The sequence below is a fragment of the Cebus imitator genome, unplaced genomic scaffold, assembly GCF_001604975.1.
Source record: "Cebus imitator isolate Cc_AM_T3 unplaced genomic scaffold, Cebus_imitator-1.0 Scaffold234, whole genome shotgun sequence".
In the NCBI taxonomy this organism is placed as follows: domain Eukaryota; kingdom Metazoa; phylum Chordata; class Mammalia; order Primates; family Cebidae; genus Cebus; species Cebus imitator.
Genome location: NW_016107549.1, coordinates 3,131,774 through 3,149,789, shown reverse-complemented (window position 1 = coordinate 3,149,789; position 18,016 = coordinate 3,131,774). Strand labels below are relative to the sequence as shown.

General features: G+C 52.6%; 1 protein-coding gene across 4 annotated transcripts in view; it reads right to left on the bottom strand.

The window, feature by feature from the left end:
* Window positions 1–16,970, bottom strand: part of KANK2 (KN motif and ankyrin repeat domains 2) — a 35,778-nt gene extending 18,808 nt beyond the window's left edge. The window contains exons 1-4 of one of the 4 annotated variants that reach the window (XM_037727611.1): window positions 16,843–16,970; window positions 14,821–15,074; window positions 13,742–13,856; window positions 12,098–13,309 (exon numbers count right to left, since the gene is read on the bottom strand). In XM_037727611.1, coding sequence (XP_037583539.1) covers window positions 12,098–13,309; window positions 13,742–13,778 — 1,249 coding nt within the window. In that variant the 5' untranslated portion in view covers window positions 13,779–13,856; window positions 14,821–15,074; window positions 16,843–16,970. Of the gene's footprint in view, window positions 1–12,097; window positions 13,310–13,741; window positions 13,857–14,820; window positions 15,261–16,614; window positions 16,693–16,842 lie in introns of those variants that run through there. The other 3 variants (XM_037727613.1, XM_037727612.1, XM_017497749.2) reach the window with 3 other exon arrangements.
* Between the last annotated feature and the right edge of the window lie 1,046 nt (window positions 16,971–18,016).

Here is an 18,016-nt window from a genome sequence, read left to right as displayed (position 1 = left end):
AAAAAAAAAAAAAAAAAAAAAAAAAAAAGAAAAGTGAAAAAAATAAAACCAAAGAAACTAGAGTAAAACTAAAGCCCATTCTGCCCCAACAGAAACGCAGGAAGTGACTTCAAAACATGGGATGGCCCCTTCCAGTCTAAGGAGTTCAAGGTTAGACATGGAATGCTAGAATAACAACAAGTAATAAAATTGATCATACTTATTATTGTTATCCCACTGGGGAATGGGGCCAGCTGACACCAAAATTTACACAAAAGAACTAAAGTCCAGTGATGAGCTAAGACAATTCTACAAAACAAGGGCAAGGGAGTAGTCGGTCTGTGAGAGAGTAAAACATATTTCAAAGCCACAACCATCAGAACAGCAGGGCATTTTTGCATTAACAAATGGACCAATGGGACAGAGAAGACAGCCCAGCACAGGCTCCAATCTTTGGGCACTGAGGGTAAGACAGAGGGGGTTTCCACAAGTCAGTGGGAAAGGGTGGATTTCGTGGAGTGGTTTTGGGAGAAGCAGCTTACTTTACATGAGAAAAGTCAAGCTGCATCTCTATCTCATACTATACACAAGAAAGAAATTGTGGGCCGGGCGTGATGGCTCACCAGCTGTAAACCCAGCACTTTGGGAGGCCGAGGCGGGCAGATCACAAGGTCAGGAGATCAAGACCATCCTGGCCAACATGGTGAAACCCCATCTCGACTAAAAATATAAAAATTAGCTGGGCATGGTTGCATGTATCTGTAATCCCAGCTACTCGGGAGGCTGAGGCAGGAGAATCGCTTGAACCTGGGGGAGTCGAAGTTTGCAGTGAGCCAACATCGTACCACAGTATTCCAGCCTGGCAAAAGAGGGAGAATCCGTCTCAAAAAAAAAAAAAAATTGTGAAGGATTAAGATGAAAGTACAGCTACAAAGCTAACGGGGCATAATGTAGCAGAGTATCAGGGACTCAGGAAGGGGAAAGATTCCTTCATTCATTCATATTCATTCATTCAGTGACAGGGTCTCACTCTGCTGTCCAGGCTGGAGTACAGCACCATGATCACAGCTCACTACAGCTTCCAACCCCTGGGCTCAAGCAATCCTCCCACTTCAGCCTCCCAAGTAGCTGGGATTACAGGCACACAACATCATGCCTGGCTAACTTTTGTATTTTGTAGAGATGAGGATCTTACTATGTTGCGTAGTCTGACCCTGAACTCCTAGACTCAAGCAATTTTCCCACCAAAGTGCTGAGATTACAGGTATGAGTCAATATGCCTAGTTAAGGTTCTTTAAAAAATTCCTCCAAGCATAATCCATAAATGCAGAACACAAGGGTCTTAACTATACCCAAAATGAAGACTTCTGGCCGGGCGCGGTGGCTCACGCCTGTAATCCCAGTATTTTGGGAGGCCAAGGTGGGTGGATCACATGAGGTAATGAGTTTGAGATCAGCATGGCCAACACGGTGAAACTCAGTCTCTACTGAAAATACAAAAATTAGCCAGGTGTGGTGGCGGGCACCTGTAATGCCAGCTAGTTGGGAGGGTGAGGCAGGAGAATCGCTGGACCCAGGAAGGCGGAGGTTGCAGTGAGCTGAGATTATGCCACTGCACTTCAGCCTGGATTACAGAGCAAGGCTCCATCTCAAAAACAAAAACAAAAACAAAAATAAAGACCTTTAAGATCCTCATGGGTGTGGAGGGTGGTGCCGAAGATTTGCACAGGCAAGGGATAATCTTCTAGAACAGGGTCAACAAACTTTCTGGAAAGGGCTAGATAGCAAACATTCTTGGTTACGTCAAACGTAAGGACTTGGTTGTAACTGCTCAGCTCTGCCACAGTTCTAATGCAAAATCAGCCACAGACAGTATGTAAATGATTCCATGTGGCTGTACCCGATAAGTCTGAGTTTCACATAATCTTGTTCATGTCAAGACATTTTATTTTGAGAGAGGGTGAGACTGTCTCTATTTTTTTTTTCAATGTGAAAAAAATACCAATAAATAAACTTAGAGCAGCACCCAAAGCCCGTTCTGCCCCAACAGAGAAGCAGGCAGTGCTTCAGGCAACTTTTTTTTTTTTTTTTGGGACGAAGTCTTGCTCTTGTCACCCAGGCTGGAGTGCAATGGCACGATCTCGGCTCACCGCAACCTCCGCCTCCTGGGTTCAGGCAATTCTCCTGCCTCAGCCTCCTGAGTAGCTGGGATTACAGGCACGCACCACCATGCCCAGCTGATTTTTTGTATTTTTAGTAGAGACGGGGTTTCACCATGTTGACCAGGATGGTCTCGATCTCTTGACCTCGTGATCCACCTGCCTCGGCCTCCCAAAGTGCTGGGATTACAGGCTTGAGCCACCGCGCCCGGCCAAGATGGGGTCTTAATATATTGCCCAGACTGGTCTCAAACTCCGGGCCTCCCAAAGTGCTGGCATTACAGGTGTGAGCCACTGCACTTGGCCCAAAATAGACTTTTAAAATCGTTCAACCATTTAAAAAAAATATAAAAATCATGGTTAGCTGTGGGTGGTAGAAAAACAGGTGTCAGGCTGTATTTGGCCCATAGGCCATAGTTTGCCCATCTTGATTCTGCAAGATACCAGGAACTTCTAAAAACTGCTCAGAGAAAAAATGGACAAAAGGCTACAAGTAAATGACTTACAGTGGAAGCTCATTAGGCTCACACGCAGAAGCCCTATGTTACTGCCTATCAGAGAAATGCCAATGAAAACAGTAAGGAGGGCTGAGTTCCGAGACTCATGTCTGTAGTCCCAGCGCTTAGGAAGGCTGAGGTGGATCACTTCAACTCAGGAATTTGAGGCCAGCTTGGGCAACACAGCAAGACCCCGTCTCTACAAAAAATTACCCAAATGTGGTGATGCAGGCCTTTAGTCTTAGCTACTAAGGAGGCTCAGGTGGGAGGATCACCTGAGCCCAGGAGGTTGAGGCTGCAGTGAACCATGACTGTGCCACTGCACTCCAGCCTGGGCGACACGACGAGACCCTGTCTCAAAAAACAAACATAACAGTAAGGAGATACCATTACGTAGCAGCTATCACAGGTTAAAAAAAAATTGTAAAGATGGGGCCGGGCTTGGTGGCTCATGCCTATAATTGCAGCCGTTTGGGAGGCTGAGGAGGGGAGATCACGAAGTCAAGAGTTCGAGACCAGCCTCGCCAACATGGTGACACCCATCTCTACTAAAAATACAAATAGCCAGGTGTGGTGGTGGACACCTGTAATCCTAGCAACTAGAGAGGCTGAGGCAGGAGGAATCGCTTGAACCTGGGAGGTGGAGGTTGCAGTGAGCCAAGATGGTGCCACTGCGCTCCAGCCTGGGCAACAGAACGAGACTCTGTCTCAAATAAGAAAAAAAAAAAAAAGAAAGAAAAATTAGAAAGACAGATAAAGCCATATGTTGGTGAGGATATGAGAAAATGGACACCTTGAACCTGAGCACGGTGTTAGCAGTATAGACAGGGAGAGCTTTTTTTGGAGAGGATGAGACAGAACTTGAAGTTGCACATCCTGTAGGAACAGGCAGTCCCACAGGAGGGGATGTGTGAGGATGACTCCAGCATTGTTCATGGTGGCCAGAAACTGAAAGTAGCCAGGTACGCACCATGAGGGGATTAGGTAAGACGGTAAGCGGGTGCTGTGGCTCACGCCTGTAATCCCAGCACTTTGGGAAGCTGAGGCAGGCAGATCATGAGGTCAGGAGTTCCTGACCAGCGTGGCCAATATGGTGAACCCCCGTCTCTACTAAAAATACAAAAAGTAGCTGGGGGCGGTGGCAAGTGCCTTTAATCCCAGCTACTCACGAGGCTGGGGCAGGAGAATTGATTGAACCCGGGAGGTGGAGGTTGCAGTGAGCTGAGATTGTGCCACTGTACTCCAGCCTGGGCTACAGAGCAACACTCCGTCTCAAAAAAGAAAAAAAAAAAAAAAAAAAAAAAAAAAAAAAAAAAAAAAAAAAAAAAAAAAAAAAAAAAAAAAAAAAAAAAAAAAAAAAAAAAAAAAAAGGGAAGAAAGGGGGGGGGGGGGAGGAGGGGGAGGGGGGGGGGGGTCAAAAAAAAAAAAAAAAAAAAAAAAAAAAAAAAGAAAAAAAAAAAAAAAAAAAAAAAAAAAAAAAAAAAAAAAAGGGAAGAAAATAAAAAGTGACAAATTAGATTTACAAACATCAGTGTGGCATGTTCAAAAATAGTCTATGAAGGGGAAAAAATAAGAAACAGAAAGAGATTTCTGTTTCTCTGAAGCACAATACCATTTAAGGAAATTCAACATGCACAAGGCATATTTTTCAAGGACACTCCAATGTCTAAATAAGTTTCTGACTTTCTGGAAGGTGGATTGCAAGGAATGGTATTAGACGGGGTGGGGGTGGCACTGACAGTGGAGAGCACAGGGTGGGGAGCTTTAGCCTGTGGGTGCCGCTTTTACATTTTTTAATGGTTGGGAAAGAATAATTTAATTTGGGACTCATGAAAAGTATGTGAAATTGAAATTTCAGGGTCTGCAAATAAAGTTTTATTGGAACTTGGCCATCCTCGTTCATTTCCATATTGTCTATGGCTGCCTTTGCAACTCCAAATGAAGGAACTGAGGCACCAGACTCAAAACTGTATACATTAAATGTGTGCATTTTTTTTGCATATTAAGTATACTTCAATAAAACCAGAAAAAGTTGGGTGCGGAGGTACACGCCTGTAACCCCAGCTACTCAGGAGGCTGAGGTAGAAGGATCACTTGAGAACAGCCTGGGCAACACAGTGAGACCTCATCTTAGTAAAAAGAATAATAAAGTGGGGGGATCTGCCCACCTCAGCACCCCAAAGTGCTGGGATTACAGGCGTGAGCCACCATGCCCGGCCTAAAATACATTTATTTTTTAAATTTAGGCTGGATGTGGTAGCTCACATTTGTAATCCCAGCACTTTGGGAGGCTGAGGTGAGTGGATCACTTGAGGCCAGGAGCTTGAGACCAGCCTGGCCAACACGGCAAAACATGGTCTCTACTAAAAATACAAAAATTAGCCAGGCATGGTCATGTGCACCTGTGGTTACGTGGGAGGCTGCGGTGGGAGGTGGGAGGATCACCTGAGCCCGGGGGGGTCGAGGCTGCAGTGAGCTGTGATTGCACCGCTGCATTCCAGCCTGGGTGACAGGGCAAAAACCGGGCGCAAAAAAAAAAAAAAAAAAAAAAAAAAAAAAAAAAAAAAAAAAAAAAAAAAAAAAAAAAAAAAAAAAAAAAAAAAAAAAAAAAAAAAAAATCTGGTACTTTGGGCAGCTGAGGCAGGAAGATTGTATGACACCAGGAATTCAAGATCTGCCTGGACAACAAAGACTCTATCTCTTAAAAAAAAAAAAATCAGAAGCAAAGCAGCAGCTTTGATGGCAGCTACACTTGGGCAGTGGTGGGTTTACAAGGGTTTTGTTTGTTCTAGATTTTTCTTTGTTTTTTGAGATGGAGTCTAGCTCTGTCAGCCAGGCTGGAGTGTAGTGGTGCGATCTTGGCTCACTGCAGCCTCTGCCTTCCGAGTTCAAGGAATTCTCCTGTCTTGGCCTCCCTAGTACTGGGACTGCAGGCACACACCACCATGCCTGGCTCATTTTGATATTTTTAGTAGAGATGGGGTTTCGCCATATTAGTCAATCTAGTCTTGAACTCCTGACCTCAGGAGATCCACCTGCCTCAGCCTCCCAAAATGCTGGGATTACAGGTGTGAGCCACTGAGCCCAGCCTTTTCTAGATTTTTCTGTACTTTCCAAACCTTTCACAAAGAATATAAACTGCTTTCATTGGAATACACTTTGAACAAGAGTAGAGGAATGTCAATGCTGTGGGGAGAACACCCCCAGCACCAGGTTTCCCCTTTGTTCACGGATATCCCTGTGGTGGCTTTGCCACGTGGGGGTGGGAGTGGCGAGATTTTGTGGGATTTCTAGGCCTTTGCCTGCCTCACCCACCTTCACCGGCCTGAGGGGAAGCCTGCTTCCCATCTCCCCTGCCCTTTGGCTACAGTGCATGGATTTCTACCCTACTAAAAACAAAACAAAAAAACAGTGGCCTCAGGAGATAGCAGAGAGGTTGGGCCTCTGAATGTTATGAAAATATTTTATATATTTTGTTTTCTGAGAAAGAGTCTCACTCTGGAGTGCAGTGGTACAATCATGGCTTACTACAGCCTCAACCTTGTTGAGCTCAGGTGACCCTCCCGCCTCAGCCTCCTGAGCAACTGAGATTACAGGCATGCACCACCACACCCGGCTAATTCTTGTATTTTTAGCAGTGACAGCATTTTGCCATGTTGGCCAGGCTGGTCTCAAACTCTAGGGCTCAAGCGATTCACTCGCCTTGGCCCCTCAAAGGATTACAGGCATGAGCCATGGTACCCAGCTGTTATGAAGATATTGTTTTACAAAAAAAAAAAAAAGGTTGGGCCCTTCTGTGCCTCCTCCTCCAAGGAGCCCTCCCTGATTTACCCACCAAGCTGACCCGCCTAAGTGACAAGTGGGTCATCTGAGCACTTGTGGATCCTCTGAGCACTTGTCAACTCCTTGCCCTGGGTCATCTCATTTCCCACAATGCTCCTCCTCACAGCCCAGGAGCTCTGAAGGACTCACCCCCAGTGATAAGACTACCCTGTACCTTGTGTATCTCATCACATTCCAGTTTCTTCAACCTCCTTGACACACCTGAGCCTCTGCTTATCTGAGGGTCTTTGTCCCTGCTGTGCCCCTCCCTGGAACATTGTTTTTCCCAACTTCTTTCTTTTCTTTTTTTTGAGATGGAGTTTTGCTCTTCTTACCCAGGCTGGAGTGCAGTGGCAGGATCTCAGCTCACCACAACCTCCTCCTCTTGGGTTCAGGCGATTCTTCAGCCTCAGCCTCCCTAGTAGCTGGGATTACAGGAATGCGCCACCACGCCCAGCTAATTTTCTATTTTTTTTTTTTTTTTTAGTACAGATGGGGTTATGCCATGTTGGCCAGCTGGTCTTGAACTCCTGACCTCAGGTGATCCGCCCATCTCGGCCTCCCAAACTGCTGGGATTACAGGCGTGAGCCACCTCACCCAGCCGACTTCTTTCTTTTCACATCTTTGTTCAAAGATGCTCCCTGGACAGGCTATAGAGCCAAGAGCTGACCTTAGGCACCAAATATCGACATGTGCCTGGTACCATGATGAATACTTGACATGAACTGATTCTTTTTCCTCCACCCCCTCAACAAGCTTGGTCTTGCCCAGGCTGGAATGCAGTGGCGTGGTCATGACTCACTGTAGCCTCAACTCCCTGGGCTCAAGCAATCCTCCTCCCTCGGCCTCCCAGAGCTCACAGGCATAAGCCACTGCGCCCGGACAAATGAACACATTATTCCAGTGATACTGTGCCACCAGGACTCCCAATTTGCAAATGAGGAAACTGAGGCACAGAGAGATTAAATCACTTGCTCAAAGGCTGAGGTGGGTGGATCATTTGAGGTCAGGCGTTTGAGAGCAGCCTGGCCTACACGGTGAAACCCTCTCTCTACTAAAAATACAAAAATTAGCCAGATGTGGTGGTAGGCACCTATAATTCCAACTATCTGGGTGGCTGAGGCAGGAGAATCTCTTGAACCAGGAAGGTTAAGGTTGCAGTGAGCTGAAATTGTACCACTGCACTCTAGCCTGGGTGACAGAGCGAGACTCCATCTCAAAAAAAAAATCGCTTGCTCAAAGATACAGAGCTAAGGAGTAGGGAAAACAGAATTGGAATCAACCCCATGCCCAACCTATCTGCTTCCCACACATTCTCTGCAACGATAATTCATCCTTCATCTGTTGCAATCTCTTATTTATTCATTGCAGTGGCTTTTTTTTGAGACAGGGTCTCACTGTCACCCAGGCTGCAGTGCAATGGTGCCATCGTGGCTCACTGTAGTCTTGAATGGCTGGGCTCAAGCCATCCTCCCACCTTCAGCCTCCCAAGTAGCTGGGACCACAGGAATGTGTCACCATGTTGGCTGATACTGCAGTGGTTTTTGTGTCTGTGTTGTACACTGGTTTGTCCTCAGTGCACAGAAGAATCTGGAACATAGTAGGCACTCGGTAAACACTGAATGAGAAGACACAGAAATGAATTAAGGGCTGGGTGCGGTGGCTTAAACCTATAATCCCAGCACTTTTGGAGGCCAAGGCTGGCAGATCATCTGAGGTCAGGAGTTCGAGACCAGTCTGGCCAACAACATGGTGAAACCTTGTCTCTACTAAACATACAAAAATTAGCTGGGCATGGTGGTGCATGCCTGTAGTCCCAGCTACTTGGGAGGCTGAGGCAGGAGAATTGCTTGAATTGAACCCAGGGGGTGGAGGTTGCAGTAAGCCAAGATTGTGTCACTGCACTCCAGCCTGGACGACAGAGTGAGACTCAGTTTCAAAAAAAAATAACCACAAACAAGGAGGATATAGAAATGAATTAAGACATTCCAGCTTGGCCCAAGCAAGGCAGAAATTGGGGCTGGCTGCAGCAAGAGGGAATAAAATGAGACTCCAGGAAGAACTTTCAGGACAGCAGCTCGAATGCAAAGAAGGTGCACATCGCTATGTCTCTCTGTCCTTTTGTCCTGCAGGCAGAAGGCCTCTGGCTGCTCTGGGAGGCACGTCTGTAATGGTGGTTGCCTTTCAGAGATTTAGAGGCTGGGCCAGGCGGGGCCTCTGGGAGGGGGCCAGAACCGCAGGGCCGGGTGTTTGGGATAGACATAGAACAGGCGGGTGGTGTCCAGAGCTGGCCAGGAACAACATGGGCCAGTGAGAAAACACAGCTGGGTCCCTGCCCTCTAGTCTGCCGGTAGGGGCTCCGGCCACCTGGAATGGAGGCTGGGATGAGAACTTGGGCCCTACCTTCGAGACCTGCTGCAGGTTCAAGCTGTCCTGGGTTTATTTATTTATAATCATTATTATTATTATTATTTTTTTTTGAGATGGCATCTCACGCTGTCACCCAGGCTGGAGTGCAGTGGCGCAATCTTGGCTTATTACAACCTCCGCCTCCTGGATTCAAGCGATTCTCCTGCCTCAGCCTCCCAAGTAGCTGGGATTACAGGCATGTGCCACCACACCCAGGGAATTTTTATATTTTTAGTAGCGACAGGGTTTCACCACGTTGGCCATGCTGGCCTCGATCTTCTGATCTCAGGTGATCCACCCACCTTAGCCTCCCAAAGTGCTATGATTACAGGCTTGATGTCCTGGGTTTAGATCCTGGCTCAGTTCAGCCACTTCCTGGCTGTGACACAGGACAAATGAATCCTCTCCTTAAGCTTCGGTTTCCCCAGGCATAAACAGGGTTAACCAGAGATCGAGACCATCCTGGCCAACATGGTGAAACCTGGTCTCTACTGAAAATACAAAATTATCGGGGCATGGTGGCAAGCACCTGTGGAGGCTGAGGAAGAATAATTGCTTGAACCTGGGAGGTAGAGGTTGCAGTGAGCCAAGATTGTGCCACTGCACTCCAGCCTGGCAACAGAGCAAGACTGTCTCTAAATCAACCAATCAATCAACTAACTAACCAACGGGGTTGACAGAACATTATCAGCAGAAGCAGCACCCAGCACTTAACTGTGTGCATTAATTCATCAATTCTCCACCTCCCTAGAGGAATGTTTAGGCCTAGAGAGGTGCTGCTGCTCACCCCATATCACACAGCATGAATCTGAGTGCACCTGGCAGATCCCCCCGACCATGTTTCAAGAACAGCTGTCATTATTTTATTATCATTATTATTTTGAGACAGAGTTTCACTGTGTCACCCAGGCTGGAGTGCAATGGTGTGATCTCAGTTCACTGTAACCTCCGGCTCCCGGGTTGAAGTGATTCTCCTGCCTCAGTCTCCCAAGAAGCTAGGAATCCAGGTGTGTGTCTCCATGTCCACCTAATTTTTGTATTTTTAGTAGAGACAGGGTTTCACCATGTTGGCCAGGCTGGTCTTGAACTCCTGGCCTCAAGTGGTCTGCCTCTGCTGCTCAAAGTACTGGAATTACAGGCGTGAGCCACCATGCCCAGCTAGCTGTCACTATTATCATTTTGAGACACAGTCACTCTGTCGCCCAGGCTGGAGTACAGTGTTGCCATCTCAGCTCACTGCAATCCCTACCTGCCAGACGCAAGTGATTCTCCTGCGTCAGCCTCCGGAGTAACTGGAATTACAGGTGCGCAGCACCACACCCAGATAATTTTTGTATTTTTAGTAGAGACAGGGTTTCACTGTGTTGGCCAGGCTGGTCTTGAACTCCTGAGTGATCCTGACCTCAAGTGATCCACCTGCGCCAGCCTCCCAAAGTTCTGAGATTACAGGCGTGAGCAACTGCACCCGGCCCAGCTGTCATCATTATGAATCATTTGGGTGGCTTCTCCCAGGGACCTCAGGGCAACCCGGCAGCTGACATTGTGCACTGCCGGCACCCCCTTTCCTGGCATGAGGACTCAGTACTTCCTCTGGGAAGCACCCCCTTGCTCCCTCAAAGGCCACAGGGCTTGGGTGGGGCTCTCCTACCCACAGCATCCATAGCTGGGCAGCCGGGGACACCGTGATTGGCTCAGCAATGGGCATATGACCCAGGCCAGCCAATGAAGGCCACCCCTGGGATTTCTACTGGTCCTCTTTGGACTAAGGAACTCCCACTCCACTAAATTGGACATGGAGATGCCTGGAGCAGTGAGGTCACCTTCCTTTGCCTGCCTGAAAGGGAAGCCCCCCATGGTAAACAAGAAGAGAAAGACACCAAGTTAGATTCCTGATGATATCTGAGCACTAAGGCCACGGTGGTGGCTCACGCTTATAATCCCAGCACTCTGGGAGGCCAAGACAGGAGGATCACTTGAGTCCAGCAGTTTGAGACCAGTCTGTGCAACATAACAAGACTCTGTCTCTACAAAAAGTAAAAAAAAAATTAGTGGGCACAGTGGTGTGTGCCTGTAGTCTCAGCTACTCAGGAGGCTCAGGTGGGAGGGTTGCTTGAACCCAGGAGGTCCAGGCTGCAGTGAACCATGATCGCACCACGGCACTCCAGCCTGGGAAACAGAGCAAGACTCTCTCCCTCTTTTTTTTGTTTTTTGAGACAGAGTCTTGCTCTGTCGCCAGGCTGGATGGTGCACTCTCGGCTCAATGTAACCTCCGCCTCTTGAGTTCAGGTGATTCTTCTGCCTCAGCCTCCCGAGTAGCTGGGACCACAGGCACATACCAACACACCTGGCTAATTTTTGTATTTTTAGTAGAGACGGGGTTTTGCCATGTTGGCCAGGATGGTCTCAATCTCTTGACCTCGTCATCCGCCCACCTCGGCCTCCCAAAGTGGTGGGATTACAGGTGTGAGCCACCACACCCCACCAAGACTCTATCTCTTAACAACAACAACGACAACAGAACAACAAGATGCTTGTGCACCTGGATCCAGCCATGCCTAAAGCTGTCATAAGGTACATAACAACACATTTCCTTTTCACTGCTTAAACTGGTCTGAGATTGATTCCTGCCTTGCAAACCAACAGCCTTGCGGAACTTTCCCCCCAGACACCTCCAGCTTTCTGGATACTGACAAAGTGGCAGTCACCTAATTTCTCTGTGTGGTTGCTACAGCCCTAACAGTGACTCACGATTCTCCCCGTTTTGTTGATGACAAGACAGAGACCCTAAGAGTTGCAGTGATGTGTCTGGTGGAAGGCCAGGGCTGCGGCTGGACCTTGGCATTCTTTTTTTTTTTTGAGACAGAGTCTCCTGTTGCCCAGGCTGGGGTGCAGTGGTATAATCTCGGCTCACTGCAACCTCCGCCTCCCAGGCTCAAGCTAGTCTCCTGCCTCAGCCTCCTGAGTAGCTGAGATTACAGGCATGTACTACCACACCTGGCTGTTTCGCATTTTTAGTGGAGATGGGTTTCACCATGTTGGCCAGGCTGGTCTTGAACTCCTGGGCTCAAGTGATCCGCCCCCACCTCGGCCTCCCAAATTGCTGGGATTACAGGTGTGCATCACCATGCCCCACCTGGACCCTGGCATTCTGAGGGTCCAGGCTGAGCCATGGGAAGAAAGAGCCCCTCACTGTTTCCCCTAGCCGTTCTCCCCTGCCTGCAGCTGCTTACCTGCCGTTCCGTCACAGCTGCGCTCTGTGATGCTAATCTTCTTCACAACGTGGACGTTGCTGGTGGCCACAGTGGGCGCTGGGCACATCGTCTCCACCACCTCCTGGCTGCAGAATACAGGGGGGCTCTCAGGCCCGCCAGGCATTGCCAGGGCCCTCAGCCCTGCCCCGTAAGGCTCCAGACTCTGGGCCCGCTGTGCAGGGGCGCCAGCGGCTGTGCTGGCCACCACCTCTACCTCCCGCAGCCCTTCCACCACCCGGACAGTGTCCACACGGACCGGGCTGTCCGGGGGTGGCCAGGCCTGGGGCTGGGGGTGGGCCTGCCGGGCCTGAGCTGCCTGCAGCTCCTGCTGCGCCTTCTTGAGCTGGGTCTCCAGCACAGCAACCTTGGCGGCAAGGGTGGCCTCCCCATCAGGCACACCCAAGTCCCGTTCTCGGACCCAGGTGCCCACACTCCGGGTCTCAGGTGCCACTGGGTCCTCTGGGGGATCGGGGAGGTCCAGGCATAGCTCGCTGCGGCCCCAGCCCCCCGCGGGGTGGCCCAGGAACTTCTGGCTCTTGAGCTGCACTGTGAGCTGCCGCTTTTCCTCCTGGAGCACCGACAGCTTCACCTGGAGCACGGGAATCAGCTTCACCTGCTCCTCCAACTGTCGAAGCTTCCGCAGGGCGCCCGCCATCTGCTCCCGCACGTGGGCCAGGTGACCAGCGCTGGGAGGCACTGGCGTGGACAGTCCCGAACTCCGTGGTGTTGGGGGTGGCAACCCCACGCCCACCAGGGAGCCCGTCGAGCCAGCCGCACTAGGGGTCAGGGAGCCCAGGCCAGCGGGTGTGGCCGCCTGGTCCTCAAGACGGCGACGGGCGTCCAGCAGTGTGCGCTCCACCCTCGGATTGAAGCCACCGCGGGTCTCCAGAGCACCATACTGAGGGTAGAAGCCACGGCCGCAGTAGGAGTAGGCTGAGTGCCGGCTGTCCCCACTGGCGTTGGAGCACAGCGACTCGGTGGACGTCCACCAGGAGCCGGGGCCGCGGGGCAGAGAGCCCAGGCGGGGGCGGCGCTGCACTGCCACACGACGCAGCGTGTGGCCCTTCTCGATGTCGTCCACGTACTTGAGGAAGTCTAGGTCCAGGCGGTAGCCATAGGGGGTCTCCACGGAGTAGGGTGGGTCGGGCTCCTTGGGAGGGAAGGCCGGTGGGGAGGCTGGGCCAGAGGTCCCTGGGGTGGGAGAAACACCAGAACCATTGAATCCTGCTGTCCCCATTCTTAGGGCGAAGACTGATACCCGGGGAGAGGTGGGTTCACTTGTCCAAGAGATGGGAGCCCACCTGGTGCTCGACTGTGTCTGCTCTCAGACCTCCCTGGGCAGGGCTGTCCCTCCCCATCAGACTCCGGGCGCTAGGCCATGTCCTCTCCCAAAGGCCTCCAGGACAGGGCCCTATCTCCCCGCTTAGACAACCCCCTTTTTCTGGTAAGACTCTGCCACCCCCCTCAGACCCTCCCAGAGCAGGACTCTGACTCCTCCCTTAGACCTCTAATTGCTGGGCTGTGGGTCCCACCCTCAAGGCCCCCAAGGCAGGGTCCCCTGTCCCTCGGGCTTCCAGGACTGAAGCTCCCCAGGGCAGGGCCCTCTTCCCTGAGTCCCCTGACCTGGGAAGGGGGCAGGCACGTGCAGGACCTGGGCCATCCTCTTGTCTGCAGATGCTCCTAGAAGTCACTTGAGGGACTGCGAGTCAGACTGCCTGCAGCACTGGCTGAGGCTTACCTGGGGAAAGGGAACCATGGCAACGGGAGTTAGGAGTCTGTAGGGGGAGGGGAGGAAATGAGGCCAGCCCCCTCCACAGCTGGCCCACCTGGCCCTCCACCCAGGTCTGGGACCCACTCATAGGCGCAAACCCAGCCTGGCTGCGGAAGGAGGGGTGGGCTCCCCGCCCCCTCCCCCCACTGCAGGTCTGGAACAAAGAAATCAAACTTCACTGCCTGCCTGCACATCTGTCCAGCCTCTGGACAGGCTCCAGCTGTTCCCACAGCCTAGCCTCCACATGGCCCTCGGGCTGGGGGGCCCCAAGCCTAATAGGCCCCACCCTTCCTGCACCCCCTCCCCTTAGCCCAGGCCCAGAGCTGGCCACAGGGAAAGATGGGGGTTGAGGCGCTAATGGGTGGGGGAAGAGGGGAACCTCCTCTTTTGGCAAGGATCTGAGGAGACAGAGACACAGGGGGACAATGAGAGGCCAAGCATGGCACAGGGGATACCCAGTGATCCCAAAGCTGAGAGCTCGATCAGGCCTGGACTGGGGCAGCGGGGGCAGGGGAGGGAAAGTTGGGGAGGCAGCTAGGAGTGAAGCCTTTCCCCTTTATGGAAACAATTTTCTCTAAAAATAAACAGTTTCACTGCCGGGCTACACAGAACTTCCTGCCCGCCTAGGATGCGTCTGGGCTTGGGGCGCAGTAGGGATAGAGGGCCTGGCAGTGGCCCCGGGAAGTCATGGGGGTGGAGGGGAGGAAGTAAGAGGGGATGCCTGTAGGCTGCAAAAGGGAGGGACAATCAGAGCCTCTCACTAAACCCCCCTCAGCCCTGGAGGCTGGCCAGGGCTCTTTTGTCCCCAATATAACCAGCCTGAACTTGGCTGGTCCTTTCTGTTATCTGACCTCCAGCCATCATGCTGCAGAGGTCCCAGCCCATCCCACCACCAGAGTGGATCCTTTCTGGGTGCCAGGGCAGCAGGTACCTTGGGAGGATGGGCCAGGTAGGGCACCTGCTGGGCATGAAGGCAGGGCTGGGGCTCCAGGAGCAGCTGAGCTGGTCCTTGTTCTCCTGTCCCGTCTTCTTGCCTTTTCTCTTTCGAAGTCTCTCTGTTTGTCTCCACGTCTCTGTCCTTCCACCTCTCTCTCTCTCTCTCTCTCTCTCTCTCCGCCCCCCGCCCCCGGTGTCTCTCTCCCTGTCTTTCCTCACCTCTGTCTTCGCTTCTCTGTCTTTCAGCACCTGGAACACAGGTCACCAATTGCAGGAAATTAGTTTTTCCATTTGCCTGGAGGCTCACCCCAGAGCAACAGGAAGTTGATCGAAAATATTTTCTGGCCACCAAAAAGGGATGGAGAAGCAGGGAGAGAGCGGGATTAGAATAGCTGGGGGAAGTGAGGGTGCTCCTGGGCAAATAGTATTAGTAACAGTAATAATAACATCAACTCTTTTTTTTTTTTTTTTGAGGTGGAGTCTCCCTCTGTCCCAGGCTGGAATGCAGTGGCGGGATCTCAGCTCACTGCAACCTCCGCCTCCTGGATTCTCCAGCCTCAGCCTCCCAAATAACTGGGACTACCGGCATGCCCCACTACGCCCAGTTAATTTTTGTATTTTTAATAGAGGCGGGGTTTCACCATGTTGGCCAGGATAGTCTGGATCTCTTGTCACCATGATCCACATGCCCTGGCCTCCCAAAGTGCTGGGATTACAGGCGTGAGCCACCGTGCCCGGCCTTACATCAACTCTTTTGTCATGGCAATTCCGTGAGATGGGCAGTTATCCCGTTTCACAGACAAGGCGATGCAGAGGGCACAGAAAGGTACAGTGACTTGCCTCGGGTCACTGGGGCCATGGGGAAGTGGCTGGGCCTGAAGGTGAACCTAAGCCTGGTGGGTCCCCCCACTGCCCACCAAGCCACCACCCCCAGACTCCACACCAAATATCTCTACCCATTTCCCAGATATGGAGACTGAGGTCTGAGGGTCCTCAGTCATCTGACCGCCCTCGATGAGGACCAGCGAGTCGCGGGTAAGAAGAGAAAGGAGATGAGAGGGTGTGATGGGGAAGATGGATGTCTGTGACTGAGACCCTTCTCTCGCTATGGGACCCCTGGGGAGCAGGAGACGGGGAAAAAACAGAGATGGAAAGACTGGAGCCTACCAGGGGGGACAGGTAGGGAGCTCAGGGAAGGGGCGCGGGTCTCCCCAACCCACCACCCCAGACCAGCCTGCACATCTCAGGGGTCTTCCCGGCCCTCTTCTCGCCCCAAACTTGAGGGAGTGAGAAGGACCCCGCCCCGTGCAGGGAGGGGGTGGGGCCTGTGGGATCCCCGGCTAATGGCAAACAGCTGCAGCTCCCCACGCCGGCCCAGCCGCCAAGCGCAGGCCCAGCCCGGCCGGACGCCCGGCGGTCTTCTCGCCGCCTGGGGCACGACCGTGGAGGAGAGCGAGGGGGGACAGTGCGGGGAGGGGACAGAGGCAGAAAGGGGGACAGAGTCAGCGGAGAGCGAGGAGAGGGAGCCACGACTGGGGAAACGGGCAGGGCACCAAGAATCGATGGGGGAAAGGGGTCAAAGATGGGGAGGGGCAGGGACGCGGGGACAGAGCCACTCCAAGTCCGGAAAGTTTGTACACAGAAGGTGGAGTTGGAGGCAGCGGCTCGTTGAGATCAGCGAGGTCGTGTTTCAGGGTCAGAGGTGGGGGGTAGGACAGTAGGTGGAGGGGGTGCACACTCGATCCCCGACCCGGACTTGAACCCCGACCCAGCCCCGGGTGCCACTCGCCTGGCGCGCTCCGGCCGCCGCCGTCCCTGCGTCCCGCCGCCCGTGCGTCCTCGCGCGCCGCCGCCTGGGCGCCCGGCCCTCAGGGGTGGCTCCGCCCCGCCCCGCCCCGCCCCGCCCCTCCTACTGGCCCCGCCCCTCCAGCCGGCCCCGCCCCTTCCAGCCGCCCGGGCGCCCCGGCTGCAGTGGGGGGTGGGGGTGCAAAGGCGCTGGTTGGAGACTGGATCTCACCTGGACAGCAGGTGTGTGTGCGCGCCGGGGTGTCCGGCTTTGTCCTTCCTTCCTCCCTAAGTCCCCGAGCTAGGGTTCCCCTGCCGCCAGCCTCCCCCCACCGCCCGCTGTCCCTGGGCTGCTGCGGGGGGCGGAACGGCTCGGCGGCCGGAGGGGGTGGGGCTGGCAGGGGCCCAGCTAGGGGAGGGCGCGCGGGGCGGGCGCGGCGGCGGGAGGTCACCCCTCCCCCAGGCGGCCCAGGGCTGGAAGCGGCCCAGCGCAGCCTTGGCACACAGTGGCGTGACCGCCGCGCGAGAGGGGAGGCTGCGCAAGCCCGGGCGCCAGAGCCGGCCAGACCTGGACTCTCATCCCAGACCCACCAAACTGCTGCTCTATGCCTCAGTTTACCCATCTGTAAAATCGAGATAATCATGTTAGCTACCTGATAGGAGTGTTGAGAAAATTCACTAACCATTAGGAAGGGGCCTCACCATTAGGAAGGAGATCCCTCGGGTTAAAAAGGCTCCTAAGTGAGGGGCCTACTTTTGCAGAGCTCTTTCCGGGAGCCCTTTAGTACACAGCCAGCCACTCAGTAAGGATTTAATAAATATTAGGCCGACGAGGTGGCTCACACCTGTAATCTCTGTGCTTAAGGAGACTGAGGCAGGAGGACCCTCTGAGCTCAGGAGTTTGAGACCAGCCTGGGCAACATAGCAAGACCCTGTCTCTACAAAAAAAATTTTAAGTGAAAAAAAATTAGGCCCGGTGCAGTGGCTCATGCCTGTAATCTCAGCACTTTGGGAGGCTGAGGCAGGTGGATCACCTGAGGTCCGTGGTTCAAGACCAGTCTGGCCAACATAAAATCCTGCCTCTACTAAAAATACAAAAATTAGGGAGACATGGTGGTGCACATCTGTAATCTCAGCTACTTGGGAGCCGGAGGCACGAGAATTGCTTGAACCCGGGAGACACAGGTTGCCGTGAGCCAGGATCACACCACTGCACTCCAGCCTGGGTGACAGCAAAACTCAGTCTAAAAAAAAAAAATCAGCTGGACATGGTGGTGTGCACTTATAGTCCCAGCTACTCTGGAGGCAGAGGCAGGAGGATTGCTTGAGCCTGGGAGGAAGAGTCTGCAGTGAGCCATGATTATGCCACTGCACTCTAGCCTGTGCAACAGAGCAAGACTCTGTCT